The sequence below is a fragment of the Haemaphysalis longicornis genome, unplaced genomic scaffold (genome assembly GCF_048455015.1).
Source record: "Haemaphysalis longicornis isolate Haplotype H1 unplaced genomic scaffold, Haemaphysalis longicornis Haplotype H1 scaffold_6, whole genome shotgun sequence".
Taxonomy (NCBI): domain Eukaryota; kingdom Metazoa; phylum Arthropoda; class Arachnida; order Ixodida; family Ixodidae; genus Haemaphysalis; species Haemaphysalis longicornis.
In genome coordinates this window covers 140,096,509-140,115,755 of record NW_027526407.1, presented here as the reverse complement: position 1 = coordinate 140,115,755, position 19,247 = coordinate 140,096,509, and the positions used below count along the sequence as shown (strand labels likewise).

Genomic DNA, 19,247 nt, shown 5'->3' with positions numbered 1-19,247 from the left:
CCGAGCGACCAGTTTACTCTGTTCGGCTACGTCACAGTGCCGCAGCGTAGAACTGTGGTTACGGAGCATCATGCTGCCACCGCCTCCATAGATATCGCTATGGTGTGCAGCGTTGAAGTTCGCGATCAGCGTGTGTGGAATAACAACGTGTCTACAAGGATGCCTTGTGGGGTGTAAGCCTGTAGCCTTGGCCGCAGTTGAAGAATTTCAAAAAGAGGGTTTAAATGCCTCACCAATGGCATCGGGCGCCGGTAAAAGCCCGTTACACGAAAAACCAACTTTATTTAGGGACCTCAAGAAAAAAATTGCTTCCCGTGGTCAGAGTGGAACCTGGATTCCTGGTTTTACGAAGACGCTGAAACTGCTATTAGTGAGCCGTTCAGCGGGAAACGTATATCCCACAATGCCTCCGTTGTTCCCGGTGCGGTTCGACTGGGCTCTGTTGGTCTACTTGTTGGCGCCGCCTCATGTTGGTCAAACACCCACAGGCGCAGTGACTTCGCTGCGTTTTCCGAGAAAGAAAGCCGTTTGCGTGACGCTGACACCACAGAAACTAAGTTCCCTACCCTCTGTTCACGCCACGTAAACGGGGCCTATAAAGCCAAAACTGAGATTGATGTCTTGCACTTTGCCCTTTATTCTGGATGTACTAATTGAATATAAACCAAGGGATATGCTATTAGAAATGGCATACCGTGTGGTCTATTTGGTCGCGTGAAAGATGATGATGACTGAGTTAAGGATTTTGTGCTCCGAGTTTTCAGATGTCGTGGGAACCCTGCTTCGTCGGGCGACGGACATTGCTCCAAACGACCTCAAATCGGTGCGCAAGTTTATGTTTGAAAATCTTTCACAGACAGCTTAAGCCGTTCGAACAAGCTTATTACCAAAACGCGAACGCATTGCATTTGGCACGCGAAATATGCAACCCAAGTTTTTTAACAATAAAACTGCACCGTCATTTGAAAAAATTCCTAAGGTGGAAACCAAAAATAGAAGTAAGAATTGTTTTTGGTGAAGTGCTCTGTAATTTCTTCAATACCAACTATGATGAGTTTCATCGCTGCTTCTTCTGAGTCACTCATGGCATTGATTTCACTATACGTGTACAATTATCAGCCGGTACAGATACTTCAATAGTTCCCTTTGGTATGGCAGTGGACTAGCTTCAGACGTAATACCCGCTGCAGACTTCTAAATCGATTCTACAACCGGTAGACTGAAGAAGTCTTTTTCCACAGGATATTGGGTAGCAGCGCTGAATAAGTCTGTTTCACAAGATATTTAGTTGGAGCGCCCAAAGTGTGAGTAAACCGAATTTCACAATATAAGATAAAGACATTGCAGACACGTTTTTTTTTCACGTTGTGATAGCCCGATCCTGTAGAGGCACTTAGTCAGGAATGTAGAAGCGTCATTTTTGGTGGCACAGACGCAGATATCCGAACTAATAACCTACTAGTGGACCTTACGGAGGTACAAACACGTTTCATTTTAAGACGTCGTTTAAACCAGCTTCACCTGTGTACTAAATATGCAACGAAAGAAGGTTTATTCAATTACAGTAACAAATTATTGTTACTTTTATGGCCATGAAGTATAGTTGACGCATGGCGTCGCCACCTATGTGACCATTGTTTTGTTCACCCTCAAAACTACACCACATGTGCTCGAGCGCCCACTTCAGTAAGTCACCTTTTTGCATAAATTGAACCAATCCTTGTCTTGTATGCATACCAGGTCTTGTTCTTTAGGCCTTGGATACATTTACCGCCTGCAAAAGGTTCAGGTATTGCGAACAAAATCAGTTCCGGCAGAAACGTACATGACAGGAACCCGGTGTTTAGAACTGTTTGTGAGCTTATGCGCATCACTCGGCTCGGTATATGTGCCACAGCGTAGTGTATAACTAAATAACCAAAGGCTCCTGGATTTGAAACAAAATGGTGCACATATATAATTTCGATACAATATCGTACTCTTCTGAAATAGCCGAAAAGAGCAATTCTGCACAAAATTAAGAAACCGAGAGTTCGCATAGTCTGTCTATAAAGAAAGAGCTGCGCCCTCAGAAAAAGTAAATACAACCACGATAATATCTTTATTTCTTCGGAAAACGCTACAATATTTAATGCGGCATTGCCCTTCTTGAAGAATCGGTTGTGAACTTTTTTCGGGGCGTATTTTGTATTGCTGAATCGCTCAAGCAGAAACAAGCTTCTTTTTCTTTTTCGTCTTACAGCAAACATCTGTCAAATACATTTTTGCGGTCACTTAACCCTCCACGGCCATATCAATCAAGATATACATACTTTGAAAGAATTACAATGTTGGGGAAGAAGTTATATTCCGCCGCACACATGATCTGTCTGTCAGGGAATGTTAACGTCTTTCCACAAATTCATGACGTCACTTCCACATGTCTTCAGCGTTATGTACTTTCGCATGTTGGTCACTTGTTCCATGGAGAAGTGGTTCTTCCAATCACCCACGATGCCTTTGCGTGTGTGATTTTGTTTAACTTTTTTAAGGATGTCTTCATTCTTTCCCGTACCTGTCGACGTTGAGGCTTCATCATGGCAAACGTTGGTCCCTACAGTGTTGTCGGTAGAAGTGTCATCTCTAGTATAAAGGATTTTTGACTGTTCAAAAGAGCTTAGTTCGAACACCTTCTCCAGAGCTACAGGGTCTTCCTTCAGCGGACGCCCATACTGTTCGATTCCAAGAAAGTCGGCTATTTTTAAAATCCACCCACGGGTGTCCCTCTTCAGCTCCTCGTACGTTACAAACATCACGTTGTCGTCATCCCGGTGTCGGTACCAGGAGAGCAGGTGATCAAAGTAATCACCATATGTGACTTTCCCGCGAACGAACATGTCGACAAACTCATCGAAGGTACCGTTCTCGAAAAAGTAAAAAGGAACGACCTTTTTGTGATAGTAGTTAGACACACACACGTCGTATGGGTTTCGGGCGACATAGATGTACTTGGCCTTTGCAGAGAACGGCAGCAACTGCAACGGCAAGTGGCTTTTTATAATTCTCGGTCGCGCCGTAGCACTAACAACGTCAGCTCCTACCCATTCTAGGAAAGGCATTGTTTTTCTTCGCTCGTCTAACGTTGGCAAGTTCTTGCTTCCGTGGGTGATAATTCCATACACGATGTGCTGCATCCACATGGTGCCACACTTGGGGTAGGTAACAATGAACACATCGTCATCAGCAGGATTGTAGGAGAGAACCGAGCGCACGTTTGTCTCTTTCACGACTCGGCATAACGGAATGCCGTCGATATCCCAGTAGACTTTTTGGTAATACTGTTCCTGCAATAACAGAAGGAAAAGGACAGGTTTTTAGTTTTGGTGCGCACTCCGCGCTTAACAACATTTCAATTTTTAATTATGGTTTTTTACATTTCGAATAATTACCTGAATAAAGGTGGTATGTATGACGAGAATATGAAAGCTTGCGCTTTCGACATAACACCAAAACTCACACTATGTTCAAAAGAAGTTTTGTATTATGAGTAAAAAGAAGCAAACACTCGCTAAAAAAGCTGCATTTTTGGTAAGACTTTACTCGGTGTGCACTTTCGCTTCAACTCAAAACGACAATTATGCATGGCCGAAAAATAAAATCTGAGCTTTCTTTGATGCTGGGAGATTTCTCTACAGCTGTCGGTGCTCTTCTCTAAAGGACCCTTGCTGCTTGTATTACTGTCAACCATCGTTTCAATTATAATACGAATACGTACACTACAGTTATTCTCACAGGTTTTTTCGCTATTGGGGTGGAAGAGAGGCCATGGACTGCATGTTGACTAACCTTATACCAACCTTCACCTACGGCGTGTTAAAGGAGTTAATATTTTTTGAAACTTCACTGAGACCATTAGTACGCTTTTTTGCGACTTCTGCCGAATGGTGGTATTCCCCAAAAGCATTGAAACTGACATATCAACGGTAAAAATTAGTTTCAGCTCCAAAATGTACACCAGCATCTGCACACAGCACGTCCATGACAGAATATAATGCGCATAAAAATACGAAGCCATTTCGAAATGTGTTGGCGTACTGATGCCCCGACCAGATTTCTGTGAACGCTGTAGCATAAAAAGCTGAGCATCAAATAAATGTGCGTTGGTGCATTATACACGCATGGTCTGCAACAGTGAACAACACAGAAAATTACGCCCATCTTCCCGCGAGGGAACCATGGTGTGACACGACGCATCGGGGGGTTACATTGGTGTTTCCGTTGGGTTGATTCTCTAACTCGGGTTAAACGTGTTGTGAACGCGTATGATGCATTTCCATCACATGCGAGTGTTCCGATACGCGGGAAGATGGGCGTAAAAGCAAGGTCACGTCAGTGTGACTGCGAGCGCTTATCTGAACCGCCGCGGCGCGATACCCGCTTTATATTCACAGGGATTGAAGGAGAGGAGACAACCGAGGAGGGTCGCGCATGCGCGCACTTGCGCGCGCCGGAGCAGTTTTTAACGCAGTGAAGCGCGCCCAAACAAGCGCGCCAGCTGTAGTATGCTAATGAGCCGGACTGACAGTGTTGCACACAGCTGTGGGAGAGAAGAACGGAGGAGGGCTGCGGACGGACGGCACGGCGACGCTGCAGGAGGGACAAGCCGGAGAGCAAGAGATGCGTCGCATCTAAAAACGCAGAACCATCCTTGTACTTGTCACATCAGTTTGCCATCAAGTCATGAAGTCGGGCTTTCTTATTGCTCCGTATTCCATATTCGCCAAGCGTCATATTTCCCATCTACCAGAAGTGCTATTACAGGCACCTTACACCGTGCCTCATCACGTGATTATTCAATAAGCAAATGAACTATCCATCACATTACGTTAATGCTCGGGAATCTCAATGTTTTTCTACGAGCAACCCGCTTTCGCCGGGCTGGTCTTCTGCCGTAAAAGTCCTGCCCCGCAGCGTCTGTCCACTACTTACACCAAGCGATTAATAATCCCTGTATATTAGCAGTCGCAAAACCAATTCGCAGGCCACAATACTTGGTTGGTATTATTGGCGGGTATCGTAGGTTACACAGCAGATATTGCTAACTAAAGCAATTTATGACGACATAGGTCACAATACTTAACCAGATGCTCGGCAGTTAGAATGTGTCACCTTAGAATGTTTGCATATATGGAGTAGCAGTACAAGTGCAATTCTTGCCACAAGGCCAATGCTGCATCAGGTGGGAATATAAGAGGTTCGTCCCTCCATTTAATAGAAACAAATTGCGCATATACGTACAGATAAATAATTGCTTGAAACATATGTATTTAAGCATTTTAGCGAGGAGTTGTTTATGTGTCACTGATTGCGTATGTTGCATCAAAAATGCACTCCAGAAAACTCACTGCCTGTGAAGATGACAACAATCTTGACTGGAGCGGAAGAAAAAAAAGTTTCCCGTGGTCGGAATCGAACCCGGGTCTCTTAAGGTACAAATCGCGTGCCTATCCGACTACGTCATTCCAACATGTTCAAAGCAGTTTTAATTTGGAGGAAGGTGCATGAACGTCCAACATTAGACTGATGTTTTTTATTTTCATTTTTACAACCCTAAGGGCTCTCGCGGGCATTACATAGGGGGGGGGGGGGGGACAACAGATTTGCACGATGCACTCTAAGCAACAGAAAGTACATTCACTAAAGTTGCTAAAACATTCAGAAGAAAATCATTAAACAGGTAAAGCCACATACAAAACATGTGGAAACACAAAAACAAGCGGTAGTGTTGCAACTCTGATTAAAAGAACTAATGCCAAACTGTGTATACTGCGTAGGTCCGGTCAAAAATAGGACATAGGCAACAAACGGGAATGATCTATTGCTAATCCACCCAATAATACAGTTGAACAACTTCCTGGGTACATCTTTCGTGGTTTGTAATTGTGGCAATACGCTCTGGGAGAGCTTTCCATTCAGAAATGGATAAGGGGACGAAAGAAAGGCGGTGCGCGTCGGCAGGCGAAAATTCGGTCTGCACTTTTTTGTGGGGTGCTGAACACACTAAACAAGCGCTGAAATATGTTGCGCTGGTTTTATTCTTGAGGCAGTGATATCGTTAGGGTGATGGTAGACCTGATGAAAAAATGAAATACGGGAAATTTTGCGTCTTGTATCCAGTGATTGAAGACGGACATTCCTATTTATCAATGCAATGCTTGAATGGGGTGAGTAGTGTCCTGTTATGAACCGAGCGCTCTTGTTTTGCAACGATTTTATTTTTGCGGCCAACTGTGCTTGATAAGGATTCCAGAATATTCCAGCATATTCAACTTTTGATCTTATAGGGAAGGTTAAAAATTATTCTCCCTATTGTGTAAAAAACACGGTGGTGGCAAAGGAAGATTTTATTTAGTGCGAAATCAAATGGCGAGCGGTGAAAGTGAAAATGAAAGTTCATAGGTCGAACCTGTGTGAGGGCTAAAGCCCAGACTCGGACCACAACGAAGAAATCCCCAACCATTGTCGTCGTTAGACGGAGTGGTGAATAATTTTTGGGCTTCCAACACTTTTCATGCCGTTTCGTGAGGGATATGTGTGAAAAAAGAAGAATAGGCACGTGACCCGCAGCGGTGGCTCAGTGGCTAAGGCGTTCTGCTGCTGAGCACAAGTGTGCGGGTTTGATTCCCGGCCATGGCGGCCGCTTTTCTGAAGGAGGCGAACCGCAAAAATGCCCGTGTGTACCACATTTTGGCACACGGTAAAGATCCCCAGGTGGTCGAACTTAATCTGGAGCCTCCCACTACGGCGCGTCTCAACGCCTGCGTTGCGTCGGTGCGTTAAACCGCAAGATCAATCAATCAAGAACAGACACATGCCTGAACAGTGAGAACAGCAACCGTCACGGCAAACTTGGCAAACATCAAGCAAACACAGGCCAGGGAGCTGAATTGGAATCTTTACTGCTGCGAATGCAATCTGAATACCCGTTAGATGGGGCGACAGTGGAATAGAATGGCATTTGATGACAGAGGGTACATTCGGGTCATAGCTCCCTGGGATGCTGAATACTATTTTTTACTTCGGTGCACCACCCACAGCAATATTTTGAGGAACTAAGACTACATTTTGACCCACTCATTTTGAATTGAGTGGGCGCAAGGCAGCGGCCCAGAAGTTAATTACGTAAATCAGGGGAGCTTTCCATGCACAATTTACGATTTCTCTACTGGTGCTCTGGCGGCCGCACCCACTACATCTTACCACATGCCTAGGACAGTATCAATGACGGAAAACTCAAGAAGAGCTGACATGAGAATGCGGCAGCAGTTACTGGTGTATTACAGAGTGGCGGCTTGATTTCAGGCTGCGTATCATGGTTCCTTTCTTGGAGTATATTAGGCAGACGAAAGAAACACGAATAAGTAGAACACCATACCAGCGGAGAGTAGTAATTGAACACACCATCTTCCGCGTTAGGTTAAGTGCTTCGCGTGTTTCTGTGGCTTGTAGTAAGACTGCGGCGTTTAGAGCTTTTATCTTCGTTTTGGAATAAAAGTTCGCTTTGACTGTAAAAACTGGTCCTGTTTCTTCTCTCATTCGCTTCTCATACGCGCTTTATTACAAACTGAGATTTTTTTCACACTGGAACTGTATTTGGTTAGGTTTCCATACATTTTTTGACACCGCAATGTCAAACTAGCTGAGGCAAAGCCAAACTAATCTGCGTGTCTTTGAAGCAGGGGGCGCTCTACGGATCCAGATGTTTATGTTTGAGCGCGCATAAGTTTTTAAAGCAAAGCTTTGTATTCTGGTTGAGTGGTTTCGCCGTCACGGTAAATGTGGCTTTCATTACACCGCAGCTGCGCCGCACCTTGGCAACGCGTCACGTAACTCCCCGGGTGGACCTGCGCCGACTGCCGCGTTCGCCGCTGTCAATGCCGCTGACGGCCTGCCGCATGCGCTATCACCAGTTGTTTTGTGCCTGAGCACGTGCCTTGCCGCGTGCATACGAGCTTGGACATGGATGAGAGCGAATCCGTACCATCTCCTGTGAGCACTGCGCGGCATCTGGAGGCTTTATTCCATCGTCGGCAAGTGGCACCTGACCACTCCGCGGGATCTGGAGGCTTTAATCCATCGTCGGCCAGTGTCACCTGACCACTCCTCGGACATAGCGCGGCGAGCCGTTCGGCTCGAAAATCATCGGAAGTGGGACGGCAACCGGACACAAAGGCAGGCTTTAGACAAATAGTATAATAGTGAAAGCTAAATATAAAGGGTAACCAAGTGAAATTGAGACTAACCATGCTAAGCCAAGCTTTCGTGTGGCGTATCCAGGGTTAGCTCAGCTAAGCCGCAGCTAGTTTCTTGTTTATATCCTTGCGTGCTTGCTTACAGAGAACTACTGCTGAAGGAGGGGTCCGCTTAGGCAGAAACTTTATCGGAGCCGTCGGAAGACGCGACAAAACCATGGCGCCGTTTGCACTAGTGTTGCAGGGCTGCAGAAACGGCAGAGCTAGCTTCCCCCTCTCCCATTGTTGGAGGCCCGGGTGTTGCACCTTACAAGGATTTCCGAACTTGCCGGTGAAAGGTATCCATGACTGCCAGGTTCGGATCATTTTTTTCCACAGCCTTTAACATCTCTCTCAATGTGGACCGTCTTAGCATAGCACGCTCCAGAACCCGCGGCAACCGGCTCCGAAAATTCGGCGACTATAGCACGAACTCGGCGTCTGTGGTCCTCACTTCAGGTGTGAACGCACGTGACCTGGCGAGGAGACGAGCACGCGAGAGATCAGGCCATGAACAATGAAAAGGGTGTTCTCAAAGGTCGGGGTGGCCGCCGCAGGGCGTTTCTCATGCGAAGTACGCTCACTTCCGCTCGGTATTGTTTATTGGTATTTTTTTGCGAACTCCCCACGTTGCGGGAGCCAACGCGCAAGCCTGGACGACGCCTGGTGGTCCTTAGGACACGCGTGCTCACGTTCGCTGGGTATTTTTTTGTATTATTTCTGGTAAGGCCGGACGGTGGAACGGAAAGCTTCAGCAGCTCTGTTAGTAAACCCGTAAGACGTCGCTTTTCTCTTTGTATTTCGGTTATTTATGCCGGGGATCACAGGCCGGGGCGTATGCCGAAAATTCCATGTACGGAGCGATTGAGGGGCCCAGCTTTTCATCGTAGCTCGTCTGGAGTCACAGTATATAGCCACCGTAGTCACGCGGTGCCACCCACCTAAACGGAGGCTCCGAAAAGATCACCGGTTCCACTGGATGTGAAAAAAGCTGGGTACATAGTGGTAGAACGCCGATGTGAATATCACTGCGCCACTAACACCCACGTTCCTTGCATGAACAGAAGTCGACTGGACCAGTTTTGAGTGAAAAAATGACGCGCACACTCTTTAAGCTAAGAAAGTGTGGCGTGCACTTTTTACCAGTTTCAGAATACCACAATTACCACCTCACGTTGATAACATCACGTCGTGGCACAATTTACATGTATTTTGAAATTTGTTCTTTCACTTACATTAGCTTACTTACAATATAGCATGCATTCTGCTAATCGCTTCGCATGCTAGACAGTGATAATTCAAAGTAAAACTACTTAATACACAAATCACAAATCATAAAGAATTCCCTCAAAACACAGGTCGTTTTACATGCTTTGAAACTGGAAGCCTGTGTAAAAATGCGATAGGTGGGTCTATATAGTGGTCCGCCCGCCGACAACGCGGCCGCGCTTTCTTTTGCTGTCCGCATTTTATAATAATCGGTGCGATTTTCTGCTTTAAAGTAGTTCAATCTTCATGAATCTATCATTATTCACATTAATACACCCTAATTCATGCTAATCTACCTTTAATAACAAATCATTGTTTTTTTTATTTGTTTATTCATTTATTTTTTTATTTATTTAGTTGTATACATTTATTTATTTATTTTTAGGGCAAAAGGTGCGCCCATTTAGAGTATGCTTTTAGACACTGCGAAGGACGCACTATGCCCCGTGTGGGTATCCTCTCACACGGTGGCCATGGGCAATAATGGGTGTGTAGTGAATGGGGACAGTGAACACGACAAGGAGATAGCACCGGCCTCGTGGAGAACGCGGCAAGATCTCTGATAGCTCGCTGCATTGTGATCATCGCTCCGGCTAATACTGTCGGTGCCTACCTGAATACCGTCAACTGGAAGGTTACCATTCCATGCCAATAAACACCTTTTACAATTTATCTATGTATTTTTTTAATTATTTTCATTTATTTATTCTGTCAGGCCAATTAGGCGATAACAGAATTGGGAGGATATACTATGATTTCAGGTGGAAAAATCAAATACAATTCTCGAAATGCGAACGCAAAATATAGTCGAAAAATGCCACATAAAGTCAACTGCAACATTTGACACAAACACAGGTGATGACGCTGTCGACATTTGGCCGGATGGTTTGGTGCTCACATATGTGCTCTTGATAACTTCAACAAATTCTTTCATAGATGGCATGCGTATTGTGGCATCTGATAACATGTTTCATTGTTTTATTGCTCTCGGAAAGAAGCTGTATATAAAACAGTCATTATCCATCTTAATTCACTTGAAATCAGTCTAATCCCACCGGACTTATCCTATCAGTTCCTCACTTATGTTAATCCAGTTCATTTTTACCATAGTAGGCATAACTATCAAATAACTGTTGATCATTCATTTGCTTGTCCTTAGCTGCTGTTAGGTGTCGTTTAGTGTATTACTGTGATCCTGCAAATATTCATCAATAAACACACCACGTAACCCTTGTTCCCCGTCTTCCAGGGGGCCGAGTAGGCGCCGTGGCACAGCCCTCGGTTCCGGCTCCGTAAGCACAAGTTTTAATCGCGCATGAACCAAAACGTGCTTTCATTTTCTTTTTTTAGCGGCGGCTATTTTCGTGCCACTAGTGGCGACGACGACAACGGTCAAGTTTCGCGCTTAAGAGATATTATTGCTTTGGCATCTACATTATATTGCCGAGAACCATGCATTGGATTTGTTTATTTGCTTTTGCTTTTACCGCCTGGCTGTGGCGGCCTGTGTTATCTGTGACCCGAGTGAAGCGCATGTTTCATTCTCTTTCTTATGACGCACGGTTTATCTCATTTGATAGGGAGAATGTTTCGCCCTAACGTCGCTAGCCTGGAATAGTTTTTATTTATCTATAGCGGTCTCAATGTAATTACACGGCATGAGAAACACCCGGGCCGAAAGATATTAGTCCGCAGAGCAGACGCCACGGCATTCGATTTGCCGACAATCGCCTGCGCAAGTCACTTTGTTTACCGCTGCATCGCCACCTGTGTATTTGCTTAGTTGTTAGAGGAGCACAAGTTCGCTACAAAAACAACTGCTCTTTGGCTTCGTAACACCTGGTTGAGGTGCGGGTACAAGCGATCTAATCCCTCTGCTAGCCGCCAGCAAGCCCACTCGCACCAGCCGCCGAGAGCCTAGTAGCCGAGCTCGGTCTACTTCCGGGAAAGTGAACACGGCAGACGTGGCGACGAGCACCGTGGTCAACCAAGCCAACCCTCCCGTCGTTCTGCAGCAACCTCGTTAGCCTCCATCGTTCCGACGATCCGCTAGTGAAGACCCGGAAGAGTGGCTGGAGAAGCTAGAGCGCGTTCGAAGTTTCAACCTGATGAAACCTGAGAGCCTCTACTGAAGTGTCGTTCGAAAATCACGAGAGCTCGCTAACATCATGGGAGCATGTTCAAAGCTATTTTAGAAAACGTTCACAACTGTCATGCATAAAGAACGGGAAGAGCTGCTTTGCAGACGTGACTTCAGCGCCCTAACAAAGGTATTGTAGTGTTTGTTAAGGAGATGAAGATGCTGTTCCGACCAGCGGACCCTGGTATGGCAGATGAAAAGATGCGCTTTCTGATGCGGGGAGTTCAACAAGATTTCTATGCTGGACTCATTTGCAACCCCCCAAAAAACCATCTCTGAGTTCGTGACCGAGGATTCCATGATTGAGAGGACCCTGGACATGCGTTCAAGGAAGTACGATGGACCACTCAACGCGTTTTTGCAAACCTTGTCAACGCCCCAGGTTTCGTTACGGAAGATTTACGGGAAACAGTCCGTGCCGTCGTTCGCGAAGAGCTGAGGAAACTTTCCCCAACAACGCCGCAACCCAAAGTCGCCTCCCTGACTGACGTGATCCGAAAAGTTGAACACGCACTGGGAACTTGTACGAGGTCGGAAGCACCCCGTGAGCCAGAAGCAATGGCCTACGCCTAAGCTCTTCATCGACCCCGCCCAGCTACAACCAGTCGTCAAGAGACCCCGCCGTACCGCCGCCCACTGTCGCCTGGCCGACCCCGTCTAGTCAAATACAAGACGCCGAGGAAGACGACGGACGTATGGCGAACCTTCGACACTTATCCTGTCTGCTACCACTGCAGAGACGCCGACCACATCTATCGCCGCTTTCCGTACAGGAGACTCGTACTTCGTGTTTTATACGTCGTCGCCCCTCGCCCTCTCCCTGGCTAACGACCACGTGCGATCGACGAATACCTATCTCAAACCAGCCGTGGTCCAGCTCGTTTCAACCGTTCGTCTTCACCCTACCCATGCCAGTCGCCGAACCGCCGTAGCAATGCTGATTTCGCACGTAGAGCTCCCCCAGCCGACGCAGTGGGAACTAAAAGCAGCAACTTCGGGTAAAGTTGCACATCGTCGGAAAAATGAAAACCCTCCTACGACGCAGAGAATCGCTGACGACCATAATTCACGACAGCCCGATGAACCGATGTAACCCTGACACGACTCCCGAACAGGAAGTAGGCCACACCGTGCGACGCGTACCCGACATTTTGGAGCCTGCAGCTGAGAAACGATAACTACGACGCGTAGTGCCCGACCGTCTACACGCTGAAGCAGAGACAGGACGCCCCGACGCACCATAAACTCGAGGAAAGCGGCTTCTGTGGTTCAGCTGTCCATCGACGGCTTTGATGCAGTCACCCTCATAGATACGGTATCCGACTACTCAGTAAGAAGCGGGTAATTCGCTTCCACGCTGAATACATTCGTTACGAACAAATGGGACCGTCCGTACATACGCACAGCAGGATACCATCTCGTAACGCCCAGTAGAACATGCATATCGCGCGTCCCCATAGACGGCACGGCGTACCCTGATGCGTTCGTTATTTTGACTAACTGCTCGCGCGACAAAATTCTCGGGATGGAATTTTAACGAAAAACGGTGCAATAACTTCTTTATAGACCAAAGCGATATTTTTTCTTCCGTTCTCTGCATGACGCTAGAACCGAACCCCGAAAAACGTGCTGCTGTAAGGATCGCCGACGATCACGTTACCGTGCCACCCCGCGCAAGATTACCAATTACGGTATACTGTGAAGATGCTGCTCCTGACGTCGACGCTATCGTAGAGAGTGACGAATGGTTGCTTCTCGACGGCGTTGATCCCGACTCAACCCGAACAATTATGACATGATTACGGTGTAAAGGCATGATATAGTCGCTAACGGTAGCAATAAATAACATACGTGCATTTATTACAAGAATCGAAACCGATGAGTATTTACAAGCAGCTCTTTATTATTTTCCAACCCTTCCAGGCCTAAAGAACAATACCTGGTCTACTAGAAATGGTGTTCTAAGATTTGAAGAAAATCACTGCTACTGCCTTGTCCTGGACTGAGGACCCGGCCCACTAATCAGCTCGATTTTACTGTTAAATAAGGTTTTCTCTTCCTCTTGAGTGCAGTTTTCTTGCAACAAAAATCTGAATATTGTGGAAAATGAACCAAATACCCCTTCAGGTCTGAACAAACGTAGTGTTACTGTATCTATATGTACAAGTGAGTCGTTTTGCTCAATAAATCTCCATACTGGTTAGAAGCTTGGTATAAAACCAGCACGTGTCTAGACACACAGCGGGTTATTTGGTACTCAACCTATAGTTTTTGAAGCCCATAGTGCATGTCAGCATAGGTTCGTGCCATAAAAGCGTAAAGTTGTGGGATACAGTACTTTCGAGCATTCGGCAAGGTTGCAAACACTGTTTTACCTTAGATAATTTTACGGGGAATAGTAATGCCTTCTGCCAGAGTCGACTGCACAGAAGGCGTGGAATTTGTATTGGGCTTTTATTTTTACTGTTGTCGATTACTAGCACATGGTTGCTCCCTTTGTTCTAAAGATTTCTCAATAGAGAAGCGGACGCCTAGCTCCGGCTCTTCGTGCTCCGCACAGGACCGGCTTCGCAAGGAATGGGGTGACGCGGCAAGATTTGTTCCGTAGCGGTATCCAAAAATATATTTTTGCTCATGCCTTGAGCTAATGCATGCGATTATAATCCTATTGTTATGAAAAAGTTGCGCACACGCAAAATGTGGTGCAAACAAGCATCAAAAGTCAACCGAGCGCAAAGAAACAGCAGGCAGAGGGAATCCGAGTGAAGCCGATGACAAATGCGAGAATCCCTAAACCGACGTCATGGAGGGGCGCTTCGCAGCGCCGCCCGTGGTCGCGCTCACCGCCAATACAATACTCAGCACAGAGCAACCCATCGCTTACCTGGTCGACGTCTTAAATCCGTAAGCCCTGCAGGAATGAATGTTAAACTACATCGCCTAATACCGCCTGCAAACAGTGCCCTTTCGCTTTTTCTTCGTATTTTTAGAAAAGAAAACGAACTTGTAAAATAAAAAGAAAATGATTTTAGCCTTGTTTTTTTTTGTCGTCAAAGAAACTAAGCGTTTTGTTGATTTGCGTGATTTTGCAAGGAATACTATCGTCATGGACATCGATCGGCGTTTTTGGTGCCTACGTTAAAAAGTTATGAAATAACTCATTTCGTCGTCTAGCTTACACCCTCACCTCGACTTTTTCTCTTTTAGAACAAATGACCACCATTGTCTCCAGTAGCTGGCCAGCGGGCCGAGTTGTAGGGCTACGTCCGCACTTCGATGACCAGTTGTGGATGTTTAACGTGGGCCGAAATGTCAGACACAGGCGTTCTTTTTTGCTTGGGAAAACTCCGGGGAGAACAAGTCAAAGCTCTCAATGAAATTGTGACACGCCAATGTTCTGAAGACCCACATTGGTACTAATATTTCAAGTAAATGATGCATGCCTCGAATAAATGGACATGATAGACACTGAAACTCTTACAATATTTCAACGCGAAAATGTTTTTAGACAATTTACGTACATTCTTCTGTTTATCTTACAAATGTAAATCAGAGTTAAAGGCCAAATGTTTTGGGCTTTCGCTCACCTGTTCAATTCGTTGCTGCTCCATGATGTCATAAAACTCGCGTGCGATGCTGGAGAAAATCTGCGAAAATATCAAAGGAACTTTATAAAAATGGAATGACCAAACAGAACTATTATGTGGTGGGCTCTACACACAGTGCTAATACTGTCGCTGGACCCTTTCTTCATTTTAAGCTTATGGACTATGGAAATACAGACAAAGCTCAATTAAGGAACAAAAGGTAAAATAGCTTCATGTTTGAGCTATGTTATTGCAGCTGAAGCATAAGGTGAAGAACTGGCGTTCGCAGCAGCAAATGGCACCCAAATGTATACGTACACAGTAATACGTGCGCTCACCGAAAAACATTCCAATTTAAGTTTACAAGGCGGCAGAATCAACCCCAAAAGACGAAAGTATCGCAAGGACGTCCTGCTTCCCTGCGATCACACGACTTGTGGCTCCATTACACAAGTGCAGCTGTCAGTTCACCTGGTGTTCATCGAAAGCATCGGAGGGAGTGGCACCGTTCCCGAAATAAAAGCTGATTCGACGTCCCGTTTTCCCGTCTTGTAGGTGCGGTCGCACTCCAAAGTACGAACTGTAAACCGCGTAGTTGCGTCCCACGTACCTTGCTGCCCCGCACGGGAAATATCTCGGCAGCCGTTACCAACGTGTTCACGCATATTACCGGGCTGCAGAGAAACCAAGATTCAGCACCACATCCTCTAGACTACCTCAATTGTAGTATGAAATCCAGCCGATATATTTTCGTCGTTCCTGTCGTGCGTTTTCCAGTTCCTTCGTATTCGTTATATTTTTTAAAGCCGGTTCCAATATAGTCCACAAATATAAACATTGCATTATATAGGCGACAGCGACCACCCACTCAAAACACTTCTGATTTCAATTTATTAGAACTACTTCTCTCCTATTTTTCTGTTAAAGAGTCAAACCACTTTTCATTTATTTTCGACTCGATACCGTAGCAGAGTGGACAAAGCATTATCATTAGAGCCAGATTTGGAGGCAGAGGACGGTGATGAATTTATCGTGTGCGTGCCATGTATATTGAAATTGTTTCAGACAGTCACGTTATCACTGCAAAAATGTTTCGTGTTTTCCATTATGTCTTAAAAGTCTATTAATAATTTCCCAGGCTCAAACTTTTTTTCTTCCTTCGGGGGTACACATCATACCCTCTGTCCAACACCTCCCTCCCCTCATCTGTCCTCTTTCTCTCTCGTCTTCTTCTAAGCCGGCCACTCGTGTGAAACGTTACGAAAGGTTGCTCAACTAAAAAGCCACACATTGCAGATTCGCAAGCTCGAAAATGCGATTTCAAGAACAACGGATGAAGGGTAACACATGGATGTGGACGTTGTGCAACTTGTACCGGAATTTCAAACACATTTCGTGCTTTTGCTGCCATTTGATTAATTCCAGAAAGGCGTGGTAGATCTCGCCGTATTCAATCTTCCGTGCCTTACACAATTAGTTCGTTTTTGATGAACGACAAATTTTTTTTTTGTGACTAACTAGAGCTATATTTTACGTTCACCGTTTAGTTAGGTTTCCCTTGCATAAAAAAGTATACCCTAGCAACGTTTAATAATTTCTACTTGAGCACCAGTAGTGAGTAAAATATTTTCTGCCCGCCACCCAGAGATAGAGGAATGTGCTGGGAACAAAATACATCTAAGGGAATCTTGCAGTGAGTCACCAATTGTGTACCAAGGAAGAGCACCATAGTCATTTACCTATTAAATATAGAGAGTCAAAATTAGGTTCCGCTAAACTCGTGGTGAAGCTACACACATGTTGCAGAATACCACTCAGTTTGCGCAGTTTGCTTTGATATTTAAATAGAACAACAGCAGGAATGTGTATGCTTACCAAAAGTGTGAAGAAAGCCTAAAAATGCTTCGTGTAGCTCTCTTATTGGGCCAAGCTCGCGGTCACCTGTGTGGCGTTGTACGCAGTACTTTCGTGATCCTCGTAGTAACAGCTGTTGTAAACGTCCATGTAGAGACAGCTGGAGTGAATCCGCCGAGGGCACCTGAGGTGAAGGTTGAAAGTATGCGGTGCCAACAGCTGTTATATTCCAGTTCGTGCACATGCAGGATGTGGAACTAGCGCTCGAGCTTTGCGACAACTTCCGGAGGTAATATAACGGGGATATTAGCGTTATTCACCTCTATAGAAGTTACAGGTTTCCGTTATTAAAACATATCGATTCTACTAGCGCAAAGTGAGGTTAAAAACATCGCCTTTTTACGGTTCACATAAACTTGGTGGAAATTGTAGCATATTCAGTACGCGAGAACATTTGCTTTTGTGCAACATCCCAGATACCGCAAATGTATTGCCAATCAAGTGTTTTTGAAGTTAAATAAAGCAAAGGAAGAATCCCACATTTGCTTGAGAAAACCATCGTTGAGGCTGTAAGGCCAGTCACAAAAAAATGGAGTGAGCTCACGCAGGAGCCATTATACTCACTTCTGAAAAATATAAACTTCTCCCAAAAGTTACGCCTTTCAAGGTTCAACAGTATACTCGCCAGATATTTTTATGACGCCTTTTGCTGCTCCACAATGCTGAGCGCCTCGGCGCCAAAATAAGAATTAAAAAGCTTATCAAAGTTGAAGTTTGCGCCGATGTTTGCGCGATCGTTTTTGTACTCTCTTACCTTGTGAAATCTTAATGTCAAGCCAAATATTCAAGCCAATCTGGCTCCTAACAAGCGGAGTCATAGTGTTGTTCACTAGTGAGACGAAGCGGAAAAAGAAAGAGGACGTGTACAATGACTTTAAACACGGCATGGTTCAAGTAATGTGCTGTTTTAAACCCTTTCTTGTGGTGACCGCAATACGGGCAGCAGCAAAAAATAAAATAAAAGACCGAAAGTCTGACATAAATGGCCTGAATGTTCGAGGGACCAATAAGCATAGCACCACGCGGCAGAGAAGCCTACTACCTAAAAATTCACCACTTCCGCAGAATAGGAGCTCCTACAATTTGTGAGTTGAGGAAGAAAATTTTTTTCGACATAGCGTAGAACCACTCTACACTTTGGTGCTTTTTTTTGCGAGATGAAAGCAAAGCCATTCGACTCGAATGACACCTGATGGAATATTTGCCTATGCAGGCACGTGGTATGGCTTGTTGAAGGGTCAAGTTTGTGTCCTTTGATTATCTTTTCATGGGTGAGAAAAAGTGCATCACTCAGTCTTCTCTCGTCTATAATACGCCATAATGCGTAACGTGTGCCTTTAACTGGTGGCCCCGTGTGCTGCCACCATGCTTTCTTTAATTTTGAAAGCCTAATTCCACATTAGCCATAAACATGGTGCGTGCTGTGATATGCACCGTGTACACGGTCTAGTTACACAGTGCTTCAGTTTGGAGTCCTTGAACCATGGCAATGGAGCTTGGCTTACAATTCAACCGCACGCTTGCATTTTTCTCTTGTTATCTTCCCTCTACAACAACACCCTACCACCCGTATGTTAACAACTCAAACTTCCAGATTGCCAATTCCTGTCCTTCCAGTTCTGCCATAGAACGGCAGCGCTGACCGCTAGCAAATTATAAGTTTTGACAGCCCGAAGCCGAAGGCAAGCAGAAAAATTACGTCGCATTGACAAAAGTAGGGACAACAAAATCATTTTTTTGGCAAAGCCAGCGTTTTTGAAATGTTCTGTACACTACAATTTAAAGTACTGATCTTGAAATGAAATAGTGAAATTGACCGCTGGAATGATTCCATCATCACATCGATTTTCTACAAGGTGCTTGTTTTGGGCAATTGCTTGTCGCCCCCAGCTCCGTCGGTAATCCTTCTTCACGGAATGGAAGGGAACTAAATTTTTGTACGACCATGTAGGGTCGAGGTGCAGCTAATATTCCCTAGTACGAATAGTATGCCATGTGAAATCGACGATAATCATCCGCTGTTAAGTTATACTTGTTTCCGGGCATTGCAGGTTTATTGAATGCACT

The 19,247-nt window shown here is 45.4% G+C and overlaps 1 protein-coding gene across 1 annotated transcript; it reads right to left on the bottom strand.

Annotated features, from left to right (window-relative positions):
* Positions 1–2,086: 2,086 nt before the first annotated feature.
* On the bottom strand, positions 2,087–15,935 carry LOC144141962 (sulfotransferase 1C2-like). Its single transcript, XM_077673397.1, has 3 exons — positions 15,877–15,935; positions 15,267–15,326; positions 2,087–3,323 (listed from the first exon to the last, which is right to left on the bottom strand). Exons 2-3 carry the CDS (start codon positions 15,288–15,290, stop codon positions 2,373–2,375), a joined length of 975 nt encoding a protein of 324 aa, XP_077529523.1. The 5' UTR covers positions 15,291–15,326; positions 15,877–15,935; the 3' UTR covers positions 2,087–2,372.
* Between the last annotated feature and the right edge of the window lie 3,312 nt (positions 15,936–19,247).